Source organism: Cibotium barometz, chromosome 10 (assembly GCF_041138505.1).
Source record: "Cibotium barometz isolate CiBa-2024 chromosome 10, ASM4113850v1, whole genome shotgun sequence".
Lineage (NCBI taxonomy): Eukaryota > Viridiplantae > Streptophyta > Polypodiopsida > Cyatheales > Cibotiaceae > Cibotium > Cibotium barometz.
Genome location: NC_141055.1, coordinates 48,162,182 through 48,180,495, shown reverse-complemented (window position 1 = coordinate 48,180,495; position 18,314 = coordinate 48,162,182). Strand labels below are relative to the sequence as shown.

The window sequence follows — 18,314 nt, the reverse complement described above, 5'->3', positions numbered from 1 at the left end:
ATCCTTAATAGTTATGTGATGAGCAGATGGGTTACAAGATATGAGGATGCAAAGACAAAAAGGAAGCAGAAAGAGCTCTCTTTCGGAGGCAACATGGCTCTCGTAAGGCGTACCCTAAGCATCTAGCAACACTTCCGAATGATATCCATGTTGATTGGTTGCATGAGGAAATTGAGAGAGCAGAGAGCGACGAGGGGTTGCATATCACGGCGGAAGAATGGGAGTATGCACGAGGATGCATGTTAAAGGTACATAGAACTAATTTTTTGCATTAGTTGTAAGTGATTTGCTTTTAATATTTATTCACATTGCTTACACAAATATTGCTTCTATTTTGGTCCAGTGCACTATATTCAATGCTATATGGTGTGAAGGCAAGAATTTTCGAACACAAAGAATTGATGAAAAGAGGAATACACAAGATTGCGGTGTCATTAGTAGCTTTGAGGGAGCTAATGGAAAAATGGATGATTATTGTGGCACAATCCAAGACATATTTAGGCTTGACTTTCGTCGCTTCTTTGTGTATGTTTTGGATGTCAAATGGCAAATGAACGTGGTGGAAAAAGGGCCTAATACAACGATAAAACGCCATGCAAGTGGCTATGTAGCTATTGACTCTACAAAGTTTTGGCAAACAAAGAAAGATAGGCTCGTATTGCCACAACAATGTGAGCAGGTATGCATTTTTTTACTAATGTGATTCATGTACATATATATCTGAGCTCGCGTACCTCTTGACTTTTGAAATGCTAATTAATTACTGCAGTATGTGTATTTGAGTAGGTTATCTATCTACCAATGGTGCATGACATTAAATGGTGGTACGCCATCCCTATTGCACCACATTCCAAAGTGATGTATAATGCATTCACTGATATGGAGCATATGGAGGATGTAACAAGTCGCAATGAAGATGATGTCGAACATGCCAATGAAGATGTTGTGATCGATGATCAAGAAATAAGAGATGATCATGATAATGAGGATGAGCGTGCCATTTCTCATGATCATGAGAATGACCCTACCATTGAGGATGATGGTGATGTTGATGAGGATGATCAGGACATCGATACCATTATCAATGGAGTAGAGAATATTGATAGTGGAATAAATTTAATCGTAGCCTTACAAATTGATCAAATGGATATTGATGTTGATCGTTTGGCAAGGATGGATCTTATTGAAGATGAGATCGAACCCTAACCAATCCGTCACTATATCGTTCTAAATTGATGACATTTATATTGTATGTGTTGTCTTTTAATTATCATCTCATGATTTATTTTTGAATATATTTCATTGTTGTAAATGCATGTAGTGGGCTTGTGTAATGATATATACTGTAATGTACTATGAGATGGTTTAAATTAAATAGTTTTTAATTTTGTAAAGGAATTCAATTTTTCTTTACCAAGCATGTATTGATGCGTGTATTATTGCGTGTATATACACGCGCTGATAGATGCCAATATACACACGAATTTAAATGCCAAAATACACGCGCCCTGCCAATATACACGCGAATTTAAATGCCAAAATACACATGCCCGATTTTATTCAAATATATGCGCGATCATACACGCGCCCGTAATTTATCGCGTGTATGAAACGTGTGTATGGCAACATTGTCTTGTAGTGCTGGGGATTCAGTTTATACAGCGCAATGATGGCATTGTTATGCTACAGTCTAAATATATACAGAAGCTATTGAAGAGGTTTACTCCTCAAGATTGTAAACCTGTGGCTACACCTACAGAGACAAGTACTCGACTTAGTCTTCAAGATGCAAGAGACTCTTTTGATGCTTGTTTGAATTTGTAGGCTATTGGATCCCTTCTTTACGTATACAACACCAGGCCATATATATAGTATGTGGTCTCATAATTGAGCAGATTTATGCATAGCCTAGGTACGAAGCATTGGCAAGCTGCCAAGCCGGTTTTTCTCTATTTGCAGGGCACTCAGTATTTTGGATTGTTTTATCCAAAGGGGGGTGTCACAACTGCATGCTTTTAGTGATTTAGATTGGGCTGGATGTTATGACACACGAGTGTCCACTAGTGGGTTTTGCTTTCACCTTGGTGATTCATGTATATCATGGCTCAGCCAAGAAGGAACCAATAGTGGCTACTTCAAGCTGTGAAGCTGATACAGGGAAGCCTTTATAGCTACAGTTGAGTGTGTGTGGCTTGGATGTGTTATAGGCTGATTTGGGTGTTGGATAGTCATCTAGCACCACAATTTTCACTGACAGCCAGATCGCATTAGCAATTATAAGGAACCCAATGTTTCATGCTCGCACTAAGCACATTGAGGTGCATTACCACTTTGTCAAGAAAAGACTCTGCAGTAGAGATCAGCTTGGTCTTTGTGCCTACACATGACAACATGGCAGATTTATTCATGAAGTCTCTTCCCCATGAAAAGTTTGAAGCATTTCATAAAGCTTAGGGATTACTACCTTTTCAGCATTGATCGTCCATACCTTGTACATGTTCACATTATCACTCTAGGGAGGATTTTTAGTATTATATGGTAGTGATATGTGTGAACACACTAAGGATCGCTGGGGCACTTTTTTCCTCACTAGGAGGTTTTTTTCCTCGTACATATGTACACCCTCTTATCTACTTATTTTGCGGTGTGTACTTATCTTTTGTATCTCGCACACATTTGTTCAATCTAATCTAGTAAGTTGTTATTTACAAGTGTGTATGTACAATTAAGTTTAATTTGTCATCGCTCAGAGGCTGATTCGTTTTCAGCTTGTCGAAGATAATGTTTAATTTTGGCCTCATGGATGCTGTAGACACTCCAATGGGCTCAATTGCCTCTTTGGGCATAGTTGTTTCCCTCTGGGGGATTCACAATTCTCTTTTTGGGTTGTTGTTTCATGCCACTTTGGGCGTTTAGGGTGGACGATTATATCACCCATAATTTTGTTTTAATATCATACCTCGTGGGTGTGGCCAACACTCCAACGGGTTGATGCCTCTTTGGGCTAACTTTTGAGCTTATTTGTTTGCCCAGGTCTTATATTAGTGTCCATTGTAGGACGGACCTCTTTGGGTCTTTTTACCGGTCACTGTCCATTGGTAGGTCTTTGCCTTTTTGTGGGTCTTTGCCCATTTGGTGGGTCTTTGCCTTTTTGGTAGGTCTTTGCCTTTTTGTGGGTCTTTGCCCATTTGTGTTGTTTATTTGTTTGTTTCTTTTAATTATTATTATTTGAAAAGTTTTTTTATCATTTTTTTAAATAAAATGTTATGTGTGTACGCAAATAGCCTGAAAGAGTAGGCATGTTTGCGCTCATGAATAGCCTGAATATTTAGGCATGTTCATGATGTGAGTGAATTATTAAATATAAAGTTAATTTTTTGATTGATTATAAATAAATTATTGAGTGTGTGTGTGTTTTATTAATATTTATAATTATCGTTAGTAAAAGGGCACGTGGTGAGACCGTAGACTTGAGGGAAAAAAAAAAAAAACACGGACGTTTTGTGCCTGCTTCGTACGCCGATGCCTATTGACAGGCAAGTGATGGCCACGACAGGAAGATGAAGGACACGATAATAACAATGATACGGGTGCTGTGCATGCACAAGAGAAAGTGGGGTTGGCGTGGGATTGGCACAGAAGCGAAAAAGGATGGTTGGCGCTGCTTGGAGGGGTTGTTGGCACCCTTAAGAAAGGCTTAATAGCCAGTTTGCTAAGGTAAAGGCGGAGGTGGTGCTGAGGCGGCGTGCATAGAGGCTTTGGTTGGATTGCGAAGGTGGCGGAGGCGATGCAGGCCCACACAGGCTCTTCAGAAACGCAGGCGATGATACCATGTGGAAGTTTGGAGGAGGTAGCGATTACAATTAATTAAAACATCATTAGCAGAACATTAATTGATAAGCATTAATTAGATGTTACTCAGATTGAAGACGCCATCGCTCACACAGCAGAAGCAGGAGCTACGCTCGTAGTTGATGAATCGTTATTGATTGATTGTATCGATTGACGGTTACATTTATATACAAGTATAAGCACCCATTCATTTGCATCACTTCGTGATGGGCGTTCACACTCGTATAGGGACACGAGCATTAACAGAAACGCCATTTGATTTGAAAAGAAAAGGGGGGTGAAACAAAGTCAAGCGGTGAAACTGGTATGGTGAAGTTAAAGCAGATTGTGTGCAGGGAATTCATGGGGGAAAATGACACTGGCCAATGGCCAAGTTAGCTTGGTCGTGTGAAAGGGCCCTTCTGTCCGGGTATTCGGTCTGATATATATTTTGAAAACGGTTGCTTTTGACAAACTATGGTGTGCATTGTGCAAGATGTGGCCGTGGAATATATGATACGGAGTCAACGTCGCCGGCGGCATGGGGGTGGAAATCCACGCTATGAGCCTCGTAGATACCGTCTTCTCTCTACATGGCAGCAGCTACTTGTGTAACATTTCCTCGTGTGTATACGTTGGTGTGCAAAAAGACAAGATGAGGACCTTGGGATCCATCGCGAGCCTGCAAGGCTCCCATCGCCGTAGAAGAGGTGAAAATCGATTATAAAAGACCCTATGAGCTTGGTGATGCGTAGTAGATACCGTCTTCTCTCTACATCATGGCAGCAGCTACTTGCGGCCGCCTGCTCTTGCTCTTCCTTCTGTCTCAGTCTGTTTCATTTGCAGCTTCCAGTTCCCTGTATAGTCTCAGCCTCACCTCAACGCTCGCAGGCAAGGATACCCTGGTGTCTCGGAACGGACTGTTTGCCCTGGGCTTTGCCGAGGTGGGCGGCGGCGCGGGCACCAGCTCGTTTTACCTCGCCATCTGGTACCAGAGCGTCGGACCATCGGCGGACGGCCTGGTGTGGACGGCCACCACACGCTCTTATGTAGCTAGTGATGCCCTCCTGCAGCTGGACGCTTCAGGAGACCTCATCCTCTTCGTCTCCCAAGACACCAACCTTGCTATCACTTGGGCCACCCAGACACAGCACATGGGCGTTTCCTACGCAAATCTCACAGACGCAGGAAACCTTGTCCTCTACAACGCAAACTCGCAGCCCATTTGGCAGTCTTTCCAGCACCCCACCAATACACTCCTGCCGAGCCAGTTCTTGTACACGGACAATGTCCTGCAGAGTTGGGCGGCACCCACGAACCCTTTCCCCGGCCCATTTCAGCTCATCCTGCAAGAAGATGAGAACCTAGTTGTATACAAAGGCACCGTCGACCAGCAAATCCCATGCTGGGCCAGTGGCACCCAACGCAGCGGTGGGCTCGCTCCAGGCCCTGTCTATGCCGAGCTTAATTCACAGGGCTCCTTCTTAATCCATCTTTCTGATAATCGTGAGGAATCTTTGGTACTGTACGGTAGCTCGGATTATGGCAACGCTAGCAGATTAACTCTTGATTCGGATGGTTTTCTTCTCCTCTACACCTGGAATGGTGCTAACACCAGCACATGGCAAACTGTGTGGAGCACCAGCATGTCCGTCAGCTGTTATTCGCCCTCGCCATCAGTCTAGCGCCCTTATCTCCATCTCCCATCACGAGTGCAAGGTCATCCTCTCCATCTCTAGTTCCAACAACGCCAAGTGCAAAGGCACCTCCTTCTACTTGGCCTCCATCCCCACCTCAAGATAATCCCACATTTCCTGTGTGCCCGTTGTGAATGTTGCGTCGTTAATAAGCTACGTATCCATTTGTCCCCGTCGTGAATGTTGCGTCATTAATAAGCTACGTATGATCTCACTATATGTGAGAAGCCTGAAGGTGTCTAATGTCATAAATTCCTATCTTAGTACCTAAATTTCTTTGCTCAAAACCTTTATACCTTCTCGTCTAGAATGTGAAATTCAACTATCATTAATAGTCTATTTACGACCAAGAGAGAGAGAGAGATGTGGTGAATGACAAGTTCAAAAAGTGCCTAGAAGCTTATGTGCCAAAGAATCTTAATATGAAGCTCAGAACGAGTAGATTCAATCCAATCTAAGCATGAGGCATACACCTAAGTGCTTGGCCATTCAAGCGAGGTACTTCTCAAGTTTCTCAACTGCTTCCATGCTTCCGATTAGAGGTGAACCCTTTGATGAACCTGCATGGGGGAAGTAAAAAAGTAGCCTCTAGAAACATGTCATAAACAATCAAACATCACACCTTAGGTGTGTGCCATTAGCTATGGCATGCACACACTACATGCAAGATGTGGCATCAACATGCTTCAAGAAGCTTTCATAAACAAGCTAACATATACGAACTCTACACGTGAGATGTGGCCTAGCCATGGCTCATAAGCTTTCAGGAGCATGTTTGCACATTGACAGCCTACATGAAATAGCCCACATGAAATGTGTGAGATATCCATGGTGGCTCATAAGGTATGCTATGGCCACCATGGGTCATGAGTTTCTAGGAACGTGCTAGCACCTAGCATGTAGAAACTCAACCTGAGGTGTGATGTACCCGTGGCTCACAAGTTACATGAACTTGCTTGCACATACAATCTAATAAACGATATCGCCAATTTCCAAGAACATGATGAGACATCTAAACACTACACATAAACTTGGGTAACCAAGCCCCCCATGCGCAATCAACGTATTTAGGCATTGCTAATGGCATGGCTATCGAGAACACTGATTGGGGCAATCACACATGAGAGGATGCACTTTGAGCTTGCTCAATCGAGCTACAAGGGGAGAGGAAATAAAAAAGTTCGACTGGGTGGATGTGAAAGCAGGAAAGACAAAGGACTACACGTGAAGAGACCATGGTGATGGGAATGGTGAAAAGGTGGAGAGATAAAAGAGGTAAAAGGGTTAAGATATTTATCAATGAGTCATTGTTGGGCCTATAGGAGCCATCCAAGGGGTCAAACACGACAATGTAGTAGCTCTCTTGTTGCACCTTATGACAAGGTTATTTAATGCCAAGTCATCTTTGAAAGAGGTACCATCCCATGTGGATTGTACCAAGGCCAAAATAAATATTATTTCTACTATTTGAAATGCTTTATGTATAATAAATGGTTTTTTTGGGGGGTTTTTTAATAGAACATTAATAAACTAGAAAAAAAGTGAAATGTGAAATTGGTGTAAAGAATTGTATAATAAATGGTTTTTTGGGGGGTTTTTTAATAGAACATTAATAAACTAGAAAAAAAGTGAAATGTGAAATTGGTGTAAAGAATTGTATAGGCAAAAACTTTGATCATATCTACTATAAGTGTTGGACAAAAAAAGAGGCATAATGGAATTTAGCAATATGCTTGGAATGATTAAAAAGAGAAAATGAAAGGATTTAGTAGTTGACAAAATGGTGATAGATGGATGCAACCTTGGTGACCCAAAATTCTTTCACTATGCACATATATTTAGGCTTACAATATAAATAGAACTCCTTAAGATTAGATAGGTAATATTTGGAAAATGGTGTAGAATGAATGCCCATACTTCCAAGATGGGAGTTGAGATCTCTTCTACATTGTCAACACTTCCAAGTATGATGGTTTGGAAAGCTATGAATTGGTTTTGTGAGACCCCCCTCTGGGGGCGCCGATGATGACGGAAGCAGTGTCGGCCTCTCGCGCAGGGTAGGGATCCACACTCGAGGCCTTGCCCACGGATGTTCGGACGAGAGACTAGCCCGGCGGTTCCTTCAAAACCGAGCCCGGAAAAACTTCCCTCGCCCGAAAGGCACGGGCAATTCCGCCATGGGAAAATCTTCTAACGTGGAATTACTCTAACAAGTCAAAGTCTTAACTAGTTAAACTGATCTGACCGAACCTGAAGTCACATGGTCAGATCAAGAAGAGACTTACACTTGGTCCATGGAATCACCGCTTTTTTCCTCCTTTAATGAGGCAGAGCCACTGATCCCCTCCCATAGAACAAGGTCTCTAGGACTTAATCTAACTAATGTAACTAATGGCATCTTAATTGTTTTGCAGGAATCCTCCGATCCAGCCTACTAACCCCAATCGGCCCATGGGTTAGCCAACCACCCGCCTGACCACCACTGTATTGGTAGGATTCCTTTATAAAGATTTGGTTGTGTTTTGCTCGGGTACTGAGAGGAAAAGAGTTCCTAGGCCCCCTAGCCCGGCGATTCATGTAGAAATTGAGGTAGGCATACCACGTACACACCCAATATGAAATTGCCATTTATTACAGATTCGGTTGGCTTTAAAACAATCCTTCAATAGAAATCATAATATTATTGATCATCATCCTCCAAAATTTTGAGTCCATTGTAGTACAAAATGTGTCCTCTAGACTCTTCATTGAAGACTAGCTGGCCAACCAACGAGATCTAGTATCAAAATCTGATTCACAAAAATCTTTCTTTTTAGTCCATCCGAATCTTCCTCGAGGCACGCATGGGTGTCCTAACAACCGCGAGCCCATGCATCACCTAATCAGAACCCTCTAGAATCCTCCTTAGGTTTCCTAGCACTTCATTCAAGGACCGCTTCATCGGTCCTCCACCATCGTACCGGAAGCGCACCATTTTAACCATATCGAGGCTGGTCAAGACCTCGACAGGCTTTGCCGCCGCGAACGATGTCCCTCGACGACTCCTGTTAACCTATGACGGATATTGAGACGTACTATGTTTTACGTCATTAATTTAAATATTCTGGGTCATGGGCCAGGCTTGTCGGCACCATATGTTAAGGATGAAAGGATTAGGTGATCGCCGATGAGAGGCGCACCTTGAATATCAGTAGGATAAGGGTTAGGATCGACCGGCCATGTATGGGCGCCCAAGTGTGAATGGCCAAGTCACCTATAAGAGTCAAATGTAACCCTAAAATCCTTATTCTCATGTGTTGTGAATACAAGAGTGCTCTTGCCTTATCTCCTTGGTTTCCTTCTCCTGCGTGTGTGAGAGAGAGAGAGAGAGAGAGTGAGAGAGCGATCGAGCACTGTGTAGCGGCACGGCGGCGGAGAGGCGGTAGAGCGACGACGGCGGTTTCTTCTTCACTGCGACGCGGGAATCCTTCAAGGTGGCGGTTGAGCGGTGAGTGACACACCCTTTGCATTTTGTTTGATCTTCCTTCCCTGGTTGTATGCTTGCAGCCATTCGTGGCTCACATACGGTGTCCGGCAAGTCCCCAGCTACGACCTGTGTGGCAAAAGCGTACATTTTTGGCGCCGCTGCCGGGGAGTTGCCCTACACCAAGCTCCAGTTTGCAGCTCGGGCTGCTGCGTGAAGTTTACTTTACACTACAGGAAAGCGACTGTGTGTTTGTTGTTGAGGTGTTTCCGTGTTTTGCAATCTATTTCTACAATTTGTCTTCTGCATTTCTGTTTCTTTTGTTATTTTTTCGCTCCGCGCGTGGGCGTGCGTTTTGTTATCTGGTTTTCTGCGTATGGGGGGGTTTCTGAATACCCAGACCTGTGCTGTGTGCGAACTGCGCCACGGCCAAGGCTGAAACCTAGAAAGAAACCCTAGAAAACTTATCTCAAAAAATAAAAAATAAAAAATAATAATTCTAAAAATAAAAAAATAAAAAATAAAAAATTAAATTTTATTTTGAAAAGAAAAAACCAAACATGTGGAGAGGAAAGATGTTTTATTTGGAGAAAAAAATTTTGAAAAGAAAAAACCCCAATTGACCCACGACCCCGGCCCCGGCCCTGGCCCCGGCCTCAATCTCGGTCTTTTGATATATATATATAGGAGAGTGAGCCTCCATAGCTTTCTTTCAAGTTAGAGCTTATGGGAAGTTGTGCCCTATATGTAGCCCACTCCCCAAGGAGTAAAGTGAGCATGTAGGATAAAGCCCTCACCCTTTCCTCCACAAGCAAATAGGCTTTTGCCCCTTCCCACATAGGGAAACAGACTGTTTTGAGGACCACAGGAGCTCTGGATAGGCGAACATGGTGCTGTAAAGCATGCTAGGACCCTTTGAACGATACACTCGTTTCGAGCTATCACACGCCCTAGTCCAAGTTCGACCGTAAGTAAGGGGGTCAAAAATGAGTTAAAAACAATCTAAAAACAAGTAAAAACGGGGTGCGAAATACCCAAGAAACCACTTGTGTGGGCTTTAAGGGTAGTTACCAACGCACGTAGGGTACCCACGTCACATGCATCTACGTTCTGGCCGGGTGCTAGAGTCTGAGCCACTAGAAAGCATTTCAGTCTATGCAAGCTCACACCATCCCTCCACGTTGGCATCTTGGCCTTCGGTTGGAGCCCAAGGGAGTGCAACCCAAGATCCACGAATAGTGGATAGTGACTCGTCCTGTGACTCAGAAGCCATGGAAGGGCACCCTACCAAGAATCCTGAGGAGACAAGCCAAAACATGCCAGTGTGGGCCCCACAACCTAGATCTAGCATGTTTAGTCGTCTAATAGAGACCTTTAGTAGAGCTACACGCTCTGAGCATGCAACAAGCGAAGTAAATGAAGAAGGAGGGGTAGTGGATTCGCCATTCACATCTCATGTGGACCCTACCCTCCCAAAGAGTGTCCATGTGGATATTCTACCCACTTCGTTTAATGAGGGCCCTACTGAGCTACCACCTTCCGATGCTCTTCCTAAAGTGGAGGTCCCTAGAAGCCAATCCATAAGAAGTGACATTGCGTCCACTTCAAGAGAACCGTTTGGCACACCAAGTCTGGATGGGATATTTCTCAATGAAAATTCGGAATATGATCTACACACAGAGACTCTAACGGACCTATACACGGGTTACACATACCATGTGGGTTGGTTAGAAGTCCTACGATCTACATCTAGCGCCACTAATCTAGAGGAGCAACAACACATGATATGTGAGGTTATTCATAGAATTATCCAATTTGAGAGGCAAAATAGGGGAGTGAACCTAGTTTCCACTGGCCCTATGAGATTTTTGGATACGGGCAAGACCAAACAACCAACCCTATCACAATTGACTCCCTCGGTGAGTCCCATAGACCCTTCGTATGTTGTTTCGCCTGGAGTCTCAATGCAGGTTGAGCCCACGAGCAGTAACTTTAGTTTTCCAACCTTGGCTCAACTTTCCATTAAGGAATTCACAATGCCTACCCCAATGATGAGCATGACAGAAAGTGCACCTGTTACCGCTGTAGTTAGTACGACGTCGCTACCTAGTGGAACAGTACATACAACAATGCGTGCAAGTGCCTATCAACCATATGTACCTATCGCTACTCATGCTCATGTAGCTTCTACGCCTCTCAGTATGCCAATGGCGTATGCTCCATGACCGCCTTATCACAACCCTTATCCAAGAGGAGCTAGGCCTAGTCACATATCATATCCTACGTCATTTGCCAACATACTCAGACCAACGCCAACTCCTATCAGCCAGGCTATCCCAGAAGTGCCTCCACCAGCTATGCCTGCTCACCTAGGTGATCTCGCAGCGTTTGCTCAGACGATCGGACGATCTATTGCAGAAAACATGCGGGGTATGCCTGAGAGAGAACCTAGAAGCAAGGCAGTACAAGTGGCTAAGCTCACTCAAAACTTCAGTGGTAACTAGGATGTTAGGAAGCACATTGAAGTCTTTGAACATGCGGGGTATGCCTGAGAGAGAACCTAGAAGCAAGGCAGTACAAGTGGCTAAGCTCACTCAAAACTTCAGTGGTAACGAGGATGTTAGGAAGCACATTGAAGTCTTTGAACACGTGTGTGATTCCTTGGAAGAGCACAATGAGCTGCATAAGTGTAAAGTTTTAGGCTTAACCTTGAGTGGGAAGGCCGGAGATTGGTATCGAACCTTAAGGGTTGAAGAATGCACTCACTACCCCACTCTCAAGAGATTGTTCTTGAAAGAATACATACGTGAGGGTGTGCTTTGGGGAGTAGCATCTCAACTCCAAAAAGCTGAACGCGAGGAAGGGGAGTCAGTGAGAGACTTTATAAGTCGATTGAAGCATCTAAATTCTCGGTGCACTCCCGTGCACGCTTCAATAACAACGAACTCCTCGATAGATTCATCCGAGGATTGCGCCATGAGGACATTTACAATGGCCTAGTCATTAGAGGTCTTACAACGTGGGAGGCAGTCACTGCCAATGCAATCCAGTTAGAAGACAACTTGATGATTGCAAGTAAAAAGGTGTCTTCAGAAACAAAATCCATTAGTTCGCAAGTATTTGGGCACGAGCCAATGACAATAAAACCTATTGCCAAGGAGCCCAAGATATCCGAAATGTCTGTGACCGACCTTACTAAGGCTCTCCAAGAATACTTTAGGGGTAATTGAGCTCCTCAGAATAGCCATATGTACCCAAGAAGAGAGCAACAATGGTGTTCGGTGTGCTTAGGACCACATAGCACGAGTGAATGTCCCACATTCAGAGTCAAATTCAATGGGAATTGCAATGCATGTGGTAAGTACGGCCATCAATCTAAGGATTGCCTAGTACTTAAGCGAATGTTGGCAAATCAGGCACCACTAGCCTGGTCAAACACACCTCAAGTACCCGCGCTAATGCTTGCACAATCTGTCGAGCAACTGTCACAGCACATAGTTCCAAGGAATCCGAATGTAGTCCAGTCTGTGCTGTTACCACCGCCAGTGCTAGGACCACAACCTCCACATCCAAGGATTACTCCTATAAACCAGATGGGTTGTGAGTCACATAGTGCGTGTGGGGATTATGAAGAGGAGATAGACCCCACTGCTCCATACTGGATTGATACGTTTGAAATGACTCCCCAGTACTACATGGAGGATCATTTCGGGCAAGTCAAGCCTATATATCAAGCGGCTGCTCTCGCCACAAGAGGGCAAAACCTTAATACCTTGGCGAGGAGACCACCTCTTCAATGCTATGATTGTGGTGGACCGCATCGTGTAGCGGAGTTCCCTAATAGGCTACAGAAGATCGCTACTCAAATGCAACCAAATCAAGGGAGCACATCGGGAATGCCGGTACTTACATGTAATCATTGTGGCATAGATCATTTGATCACTCAATGTCCACATAATCCTAATCATTAGGAACTCAATGGAGTCTTTTTGGGCCCTTTAATTTGCCATTGCCTAATGGAGGTGATTAAGAAATAGACAAATAGGGAGATTACATGTGGACTGACACCAATGGTTTGTAAGAGCCTAGAAGGTAGTGGTCAAACTTAGAATAATAGGTTAAATAGGCTCTTTTTAAATTTTCAAAATCAACTAAAACTCAAAAATTCAAAACGTATATGCATTTTTCCCCTATTTTATATAGAAAAGGATAGCTGCAGCCTGCCTGCAGCCTGCAGCCATCATTAACTAAGGCCTCCAAAGTGATAGAGGCCCAAAAACGAGTTCCCATGCATTCAATGCACATTCCCCTTCACTTTCCACTATCCCTCTCTCCCATGTTCCCTCCAAAATGCTCTCTCTTCTCCCTTTCTCATAGCAAGGCGTTTTTCACTCTCTAGACTACTTCTTTTAGCTATCTACCTCTTGATCTACCTCTCTCTTCACTCAGAAACCCAGATCTATAGCTATGGAAGCTTGATCTGCAACCTCCTCTTAGAAGCTATGGAAGCTTGATCCTCTGATCTGCAACCTCCGCTTAGAAGATATGGAAGCTTGATCCTCACTTACATTTCCTTCCTTCATCCTTCTTCCTTGTCCAACCTCCTTTTACAGAGTGTAACAGCAGAGCTTAGCTATGGAAGCTTGATCTGCAACCTCCTCTCAGAGGCTATAGAAGTTTGGTCCTCACTTACATTTCCTTACTTCATCCATCTTCCTTATCCAACCTCCTTTTACAGAGTGTAACAGCAGAGCTTAGCTATGGAAGCTTGATCTGCAACCTCCTCTCAGAAGCTAGGGAAGTTTGATCCTCACTTACATCCTTCTACCTTGTCCAACCTCCTTTTACAGAGTGTAACAGTGGAGCCAAGCTATGGAAGCTTGAGTTGCAAATGCTTTGGCTCTCATAATCTTACTCATTGTCTCCTCTCATCCCCTCCAATATCCTCTTTCAAAGTGCAGTAATAGCACAGCCAAGCCCTTGGAACTTGCTCTACAACTCCTTCTCTTTTTTACATCTCCCTAGTCTAAGTTTTTTTCTCACCATTCTATTTTTCTTTGCCATCAAGGTTTATAATCTCTCTAATATATACATCTGATGTCTTCTTCTAGAGCTCGAAGGCCTCCGATCAGTATTCAATCTCTCTCTTGTAGCAGTGGTCAAGATGAGGATGGGCACTGGAACATCAAACAGTACGAGAAGTGGAACTGGATTACGATGCAGCCTAGTACAAGAGGAAGCCACAAGGTGTCAAAGCGATACGTTGATATACAAAGTCACCATTGGAAAGGGCGGATATTGGATCTCAAACAAAATCGTGATGGAAAAAAGCTAGCCAAGGTCCAACATGTTTACAAGGCAACAGAGCTGAAACTAGCAGACCATGACCAACGTCAACGATTTCCTGCAAATTGTAAGTTATTTCACCACTTTATATTCTTGTTTTTAAATCAATTGTGTGCTAATAATGGTATACTGAGCACTGCTTTGATTGTTCTTGGGTTCCTGTGCGTAGATATTTTTCCCTCAAACTATAGTGAATGGGAGCCTATGGAGGCAATTTCAGGAACCTTTGAAGCATACCATGTGGAGCTTGATAGTTTAATCTTTGGAGGGTGTCCAGCTGCACAACTTCTTGCACGAAACATCTTCTTCTACGAGGATACATATGTGGTTCCCACGACAGCAAATGGTACTGGAAAATTAGTTCCAAAACCTACGCCAACTCTCACATCTATTGAATGGCCAATTCCAGACAATGCTTCAGTGGCCATGGCTTGTTTGCAGATCGAAAGCAAGGTGCAAAATGCTATGAAGTGCACATATGGATCTCACAAAGCAACCATAACCTGCTTCATACCTCTACACCTCTTTGTGTACCTGTTCCGTACAAGTGACACACATCGTACCCCAACTTTATGGATTGCAAAGGGGGAGAGAGCTCTGACTTGTTTCTTATCACCTGCATGGGATAAAAAAGTTGTTCAACACAATGGAGACACCATCAGATGCGGAGTAATTATTGAGAAGGTTGTGATGCGCTATCATATTGCCAAGCAACAGTTGTCCATTACGTTTCCTTACAGGCGATGGAAGCTTACAAATGGAGAATGGGAGGCGTTAGACTCCGACACAACCTAACAGGGTGTGCTACATATATCCATGCAAGGTGGGGATGTAGAAGATGTTACTGTGAATGATGACTGGTCCCTTGCCAACTTACGTGACTACTTAGTTCTTCGATTCTCACTCAGTGGTGATTTTGCTTTGATAATCAATGGTAGAGTAGTGCGCAAAAGGCAGGAACGATCTTTTCTTTGTAGAGAAATTACTTTCCCTGGCTATGTAGCTATCAGATAACCACTGGATATGTAATCTTGAATTGAAGTAAATACAATTTCAATTTTTTTGCCTCACTGTCTTATTAAGGTTTTTCAATTGTCTTGTGCAGTTTTATTTTTTTGTGATAGTGTAAGGTTGGTCACAGAAGCATCTGTGGCGTGAGCCACTAGTAAATTGGAAATGACCTTGCGATGGAAGGATACGTTCTTGCTTTCGCATACCATTTTTTAAAAAAATTTTGGTACTTACAAATTTTAAAAGTTTTTAAAAATTTTATAACAAGGTCGCCCATTTATAAACGATACTTTACTCATTTACATCAATTGACAATTATCGTTCTCTCCTAACACTTGCTCTCAATTTCGCACACCTTTCTGTATCACACACTCTCTATTTCCTCCAATCACTCATAGCATGGCACCTCTACTTGATGCACTTATTGCACAGCTAGGAAAGCTTGAGTTACTTCATAGGGTTGATGAGATCGTCCCTATGTTTGAGGGAGCAATTGATGTACGTGCAACAATGCATCTACACGCGGATGCTTTTATAGATGTCATTCAGTATATGGATGAACACATCAGCACGTACTCCATCATGTTTGAGGGTGATGAGGGCTTATGGGTTCCAGTTGACCTCATCAAAGGGAAGAGAAGAATTTTAGATTTCGCCTATCCAGGTTTTTAAAATCCCTCATAGAAAAGAACTACAGAAATGAGGAGGAAGACTTACTCCTGGAACTACAAATGGGCAACATCGGCACTTCTTTCCTAAGCTGGGACATGGTTTTGGTCCTTCTGTTATAAGAGGGTGTGGCAAAAGAAAGTGGCAAGGAAAAAGAAAAGGACAAAGTAAAGCTAATGGAGCAGGTCCAAGAGGCCCATGCTGAGGAAGAGAATGTTACAGAACAATGGGAGGCCTCAATGGCATTGGTGGCTCTACAAGATAATGTCCCCGAGGAGGTTCCAGACCTAGTTCTAGAGGGCGATGAAGTACTCGAGGAGGTCCCAGACCTTGTTATCATGTCTTTGCATCCAATCATTATTGATGGGAAAGAGTTTTTGTTTTTGGATGACATTGCCAAGACACTCGGGTTTCGTGAGGATGAGGCACTTTCTATTATTGCCGTGAATGCTGGGGGTCAAGACAAAGGAAAAGTGAAAATTTCTTTTGAAGATGACAACCTCACAAAAGCGCTTGCATATGATATTGGTAGCAGTACCTTGGAAGTTGTAGTGGCAAAAGCGCTCGTTGAAATAAAGCAAGAAGTGCAATTCTATGAGAGCGTAGCTGCCTTTGAACCACACATGCCCTTGGTTGCTGGCGATGCTCAAGACCAAGGAAGCATAAACCTGACGAATGAGCAACTAGTTGCAAGTGACGATGCAACTGAGGTATGTCCTTACTTCTTAGTTGTAAAGCAAATTATTTTTTGTATCATTTCATGCTTCCTAACTTCTATATTTACATGTTGACAGACTGCTTTTGAAGTGGACAAGTTTGCTATGCGCGTAGGAGGAACGCGGCCAAAGTCAGAGGGTCGAGATGCATCCCTTTGGCACTACATACCTGCCCTCAGGGCCGACATAGTGCGGGTTTTTCATTTAGAATATGCAGAGATCGCCTATGCCGAGCTCCTAAAATGTAAAGCACTTAGTGCAGTCTTGTCGGAGAACCCCTTAGCCTCGAACATAAATAAATGTATTTTGGTAGCTAGGGAAGCTGCCTTGTATTGCTTCACGGGCAACCATCCCGGCTCAGTTTTAGGCCATTGTGCCCTTTCTCAGGCTCAAGGAATCAATGAGCCGAGTGATGTATTCCAAAGCTTAGGCCAGAAACCAGCCTCTAGAACTCTCTCTCCTGAGCTCTTCCAAGAGCTTATTAAAAAGATGTAATGCAAACTTCTCTTCCAAGTTTAATAAAAAAATTTTGTTGTGCATTGTAAGTTGTGATTTTTCCTGGCGTACTTGTGATATACCATTTCAAGCCTCGCAATTTTAAGATTTTGTTCATGTGTTCATAGAAAAAATTGTTTAGGATTTTTTTAATTGTGATCGTGATTAAAAAAAGTAATCGAGATTGGGTTAGAGCGGTATGAAAAAATATTATATTTATAGATGTAAACACACTCACATATATGTATATATATATGTACATATATGTATATATATACATATATATATGTGTGTGTGTGTGTACCTATATATATATAAGATTCTGGGGCTATTGAATGATATATATATACATATATATACATATATATATATAAAAGATGTATAGGATATATATATATATAAGACATAAGATATTATAAGATTTTAAGGCTATTATCAGATATATATACATATATATAATATTTTATATAAATATATAAGATTTTAGGGCTGTTAGGGCACCTAAAGGGTCTTATGAGCCTCACCAGACCATGTGATATAAAATAAAAATAAAAAAAATACCATGTGCGCTACGGCGCGTAAATCGACATTTTGACCTGGTCAAAGTGCCGATTAACGCGCCGTAGCGCACATGGCAATTTTTTTTTATTTTTTTTATTTTTTTGACCTTGAGGCTCATAAGGCACTCTATAAGGGTCTCTAGGTGCATTTATAATGGTCATATGAGCCTCACCAGACCATAGATATCAAAATAAAAAATAAAAAAAATGCCATGTGCGCTACGGTGCGTAAATCTCCATTTTGACCTAGTCAAACTAGAGATTAACGCGCCGTAGCGCACATGGCATTTTTTTTTAATTTTTTTTTATTTTTTGCCTTGAGGCTCATAAGGCACTCTATAAGTTTCTCTAGTTGACTTTATAGGATCTACATTTTTTGTATATATAAATATTCATATATATGTGTGTGTGTGTGTACATATATATATATATATATGTGCATATGTATATATATTTGTATATGTATATATATGTGTGTATATATGTTTGTGTGTGTATATATATATATGTGTGTGTGTGTGTGTGT

At 42.6% G+C, this 18,314-nt stretch overlaps 2 protein-coding genes across 2 annotated transcripts; both read left to right on the top strand.

Annotated features, from left to right (window-relative positions):
- The first annotated feature begins 4,610 nt into the window (after window positions 1-4,610).
- Window positions 4,611-5,516, top strand: LOC147634995 (G-type lectin S-receptor-like serine/threonine-protein kinase SD3-1). The gene has a single exon (XM_086803328.1). The coding sequence runs from the start codon at window positions 4,611-4,613 to the stop codon at window positions 5,514-5,516; it is 906 nt and encodes a 301-aa protein (XP_086659454.1).
- Window positions 5,517-16,597: 11,081 nt separating this feature from the next.
- LOC147634994 (uncharacterized) lies at window positions 16,598-17,228 on the top strand. The gene is made up of 2 exons (XM_086803327.1): window positions 16,598-16,727; window positions 16,812-17,228. Exons 1-2 carry the CDS (start codon window positions 16,641-16,643, stop codon window positions 17,226-17,228), a joined length of 504 nt encoding a protein of 167 aa, XP_086659453.1. The 5' UTR covers window positions 16,598-16,640.
- The last annotated feature ends 1,086 nt before the right edge of the window (window positions 17,229-18,314 follow it).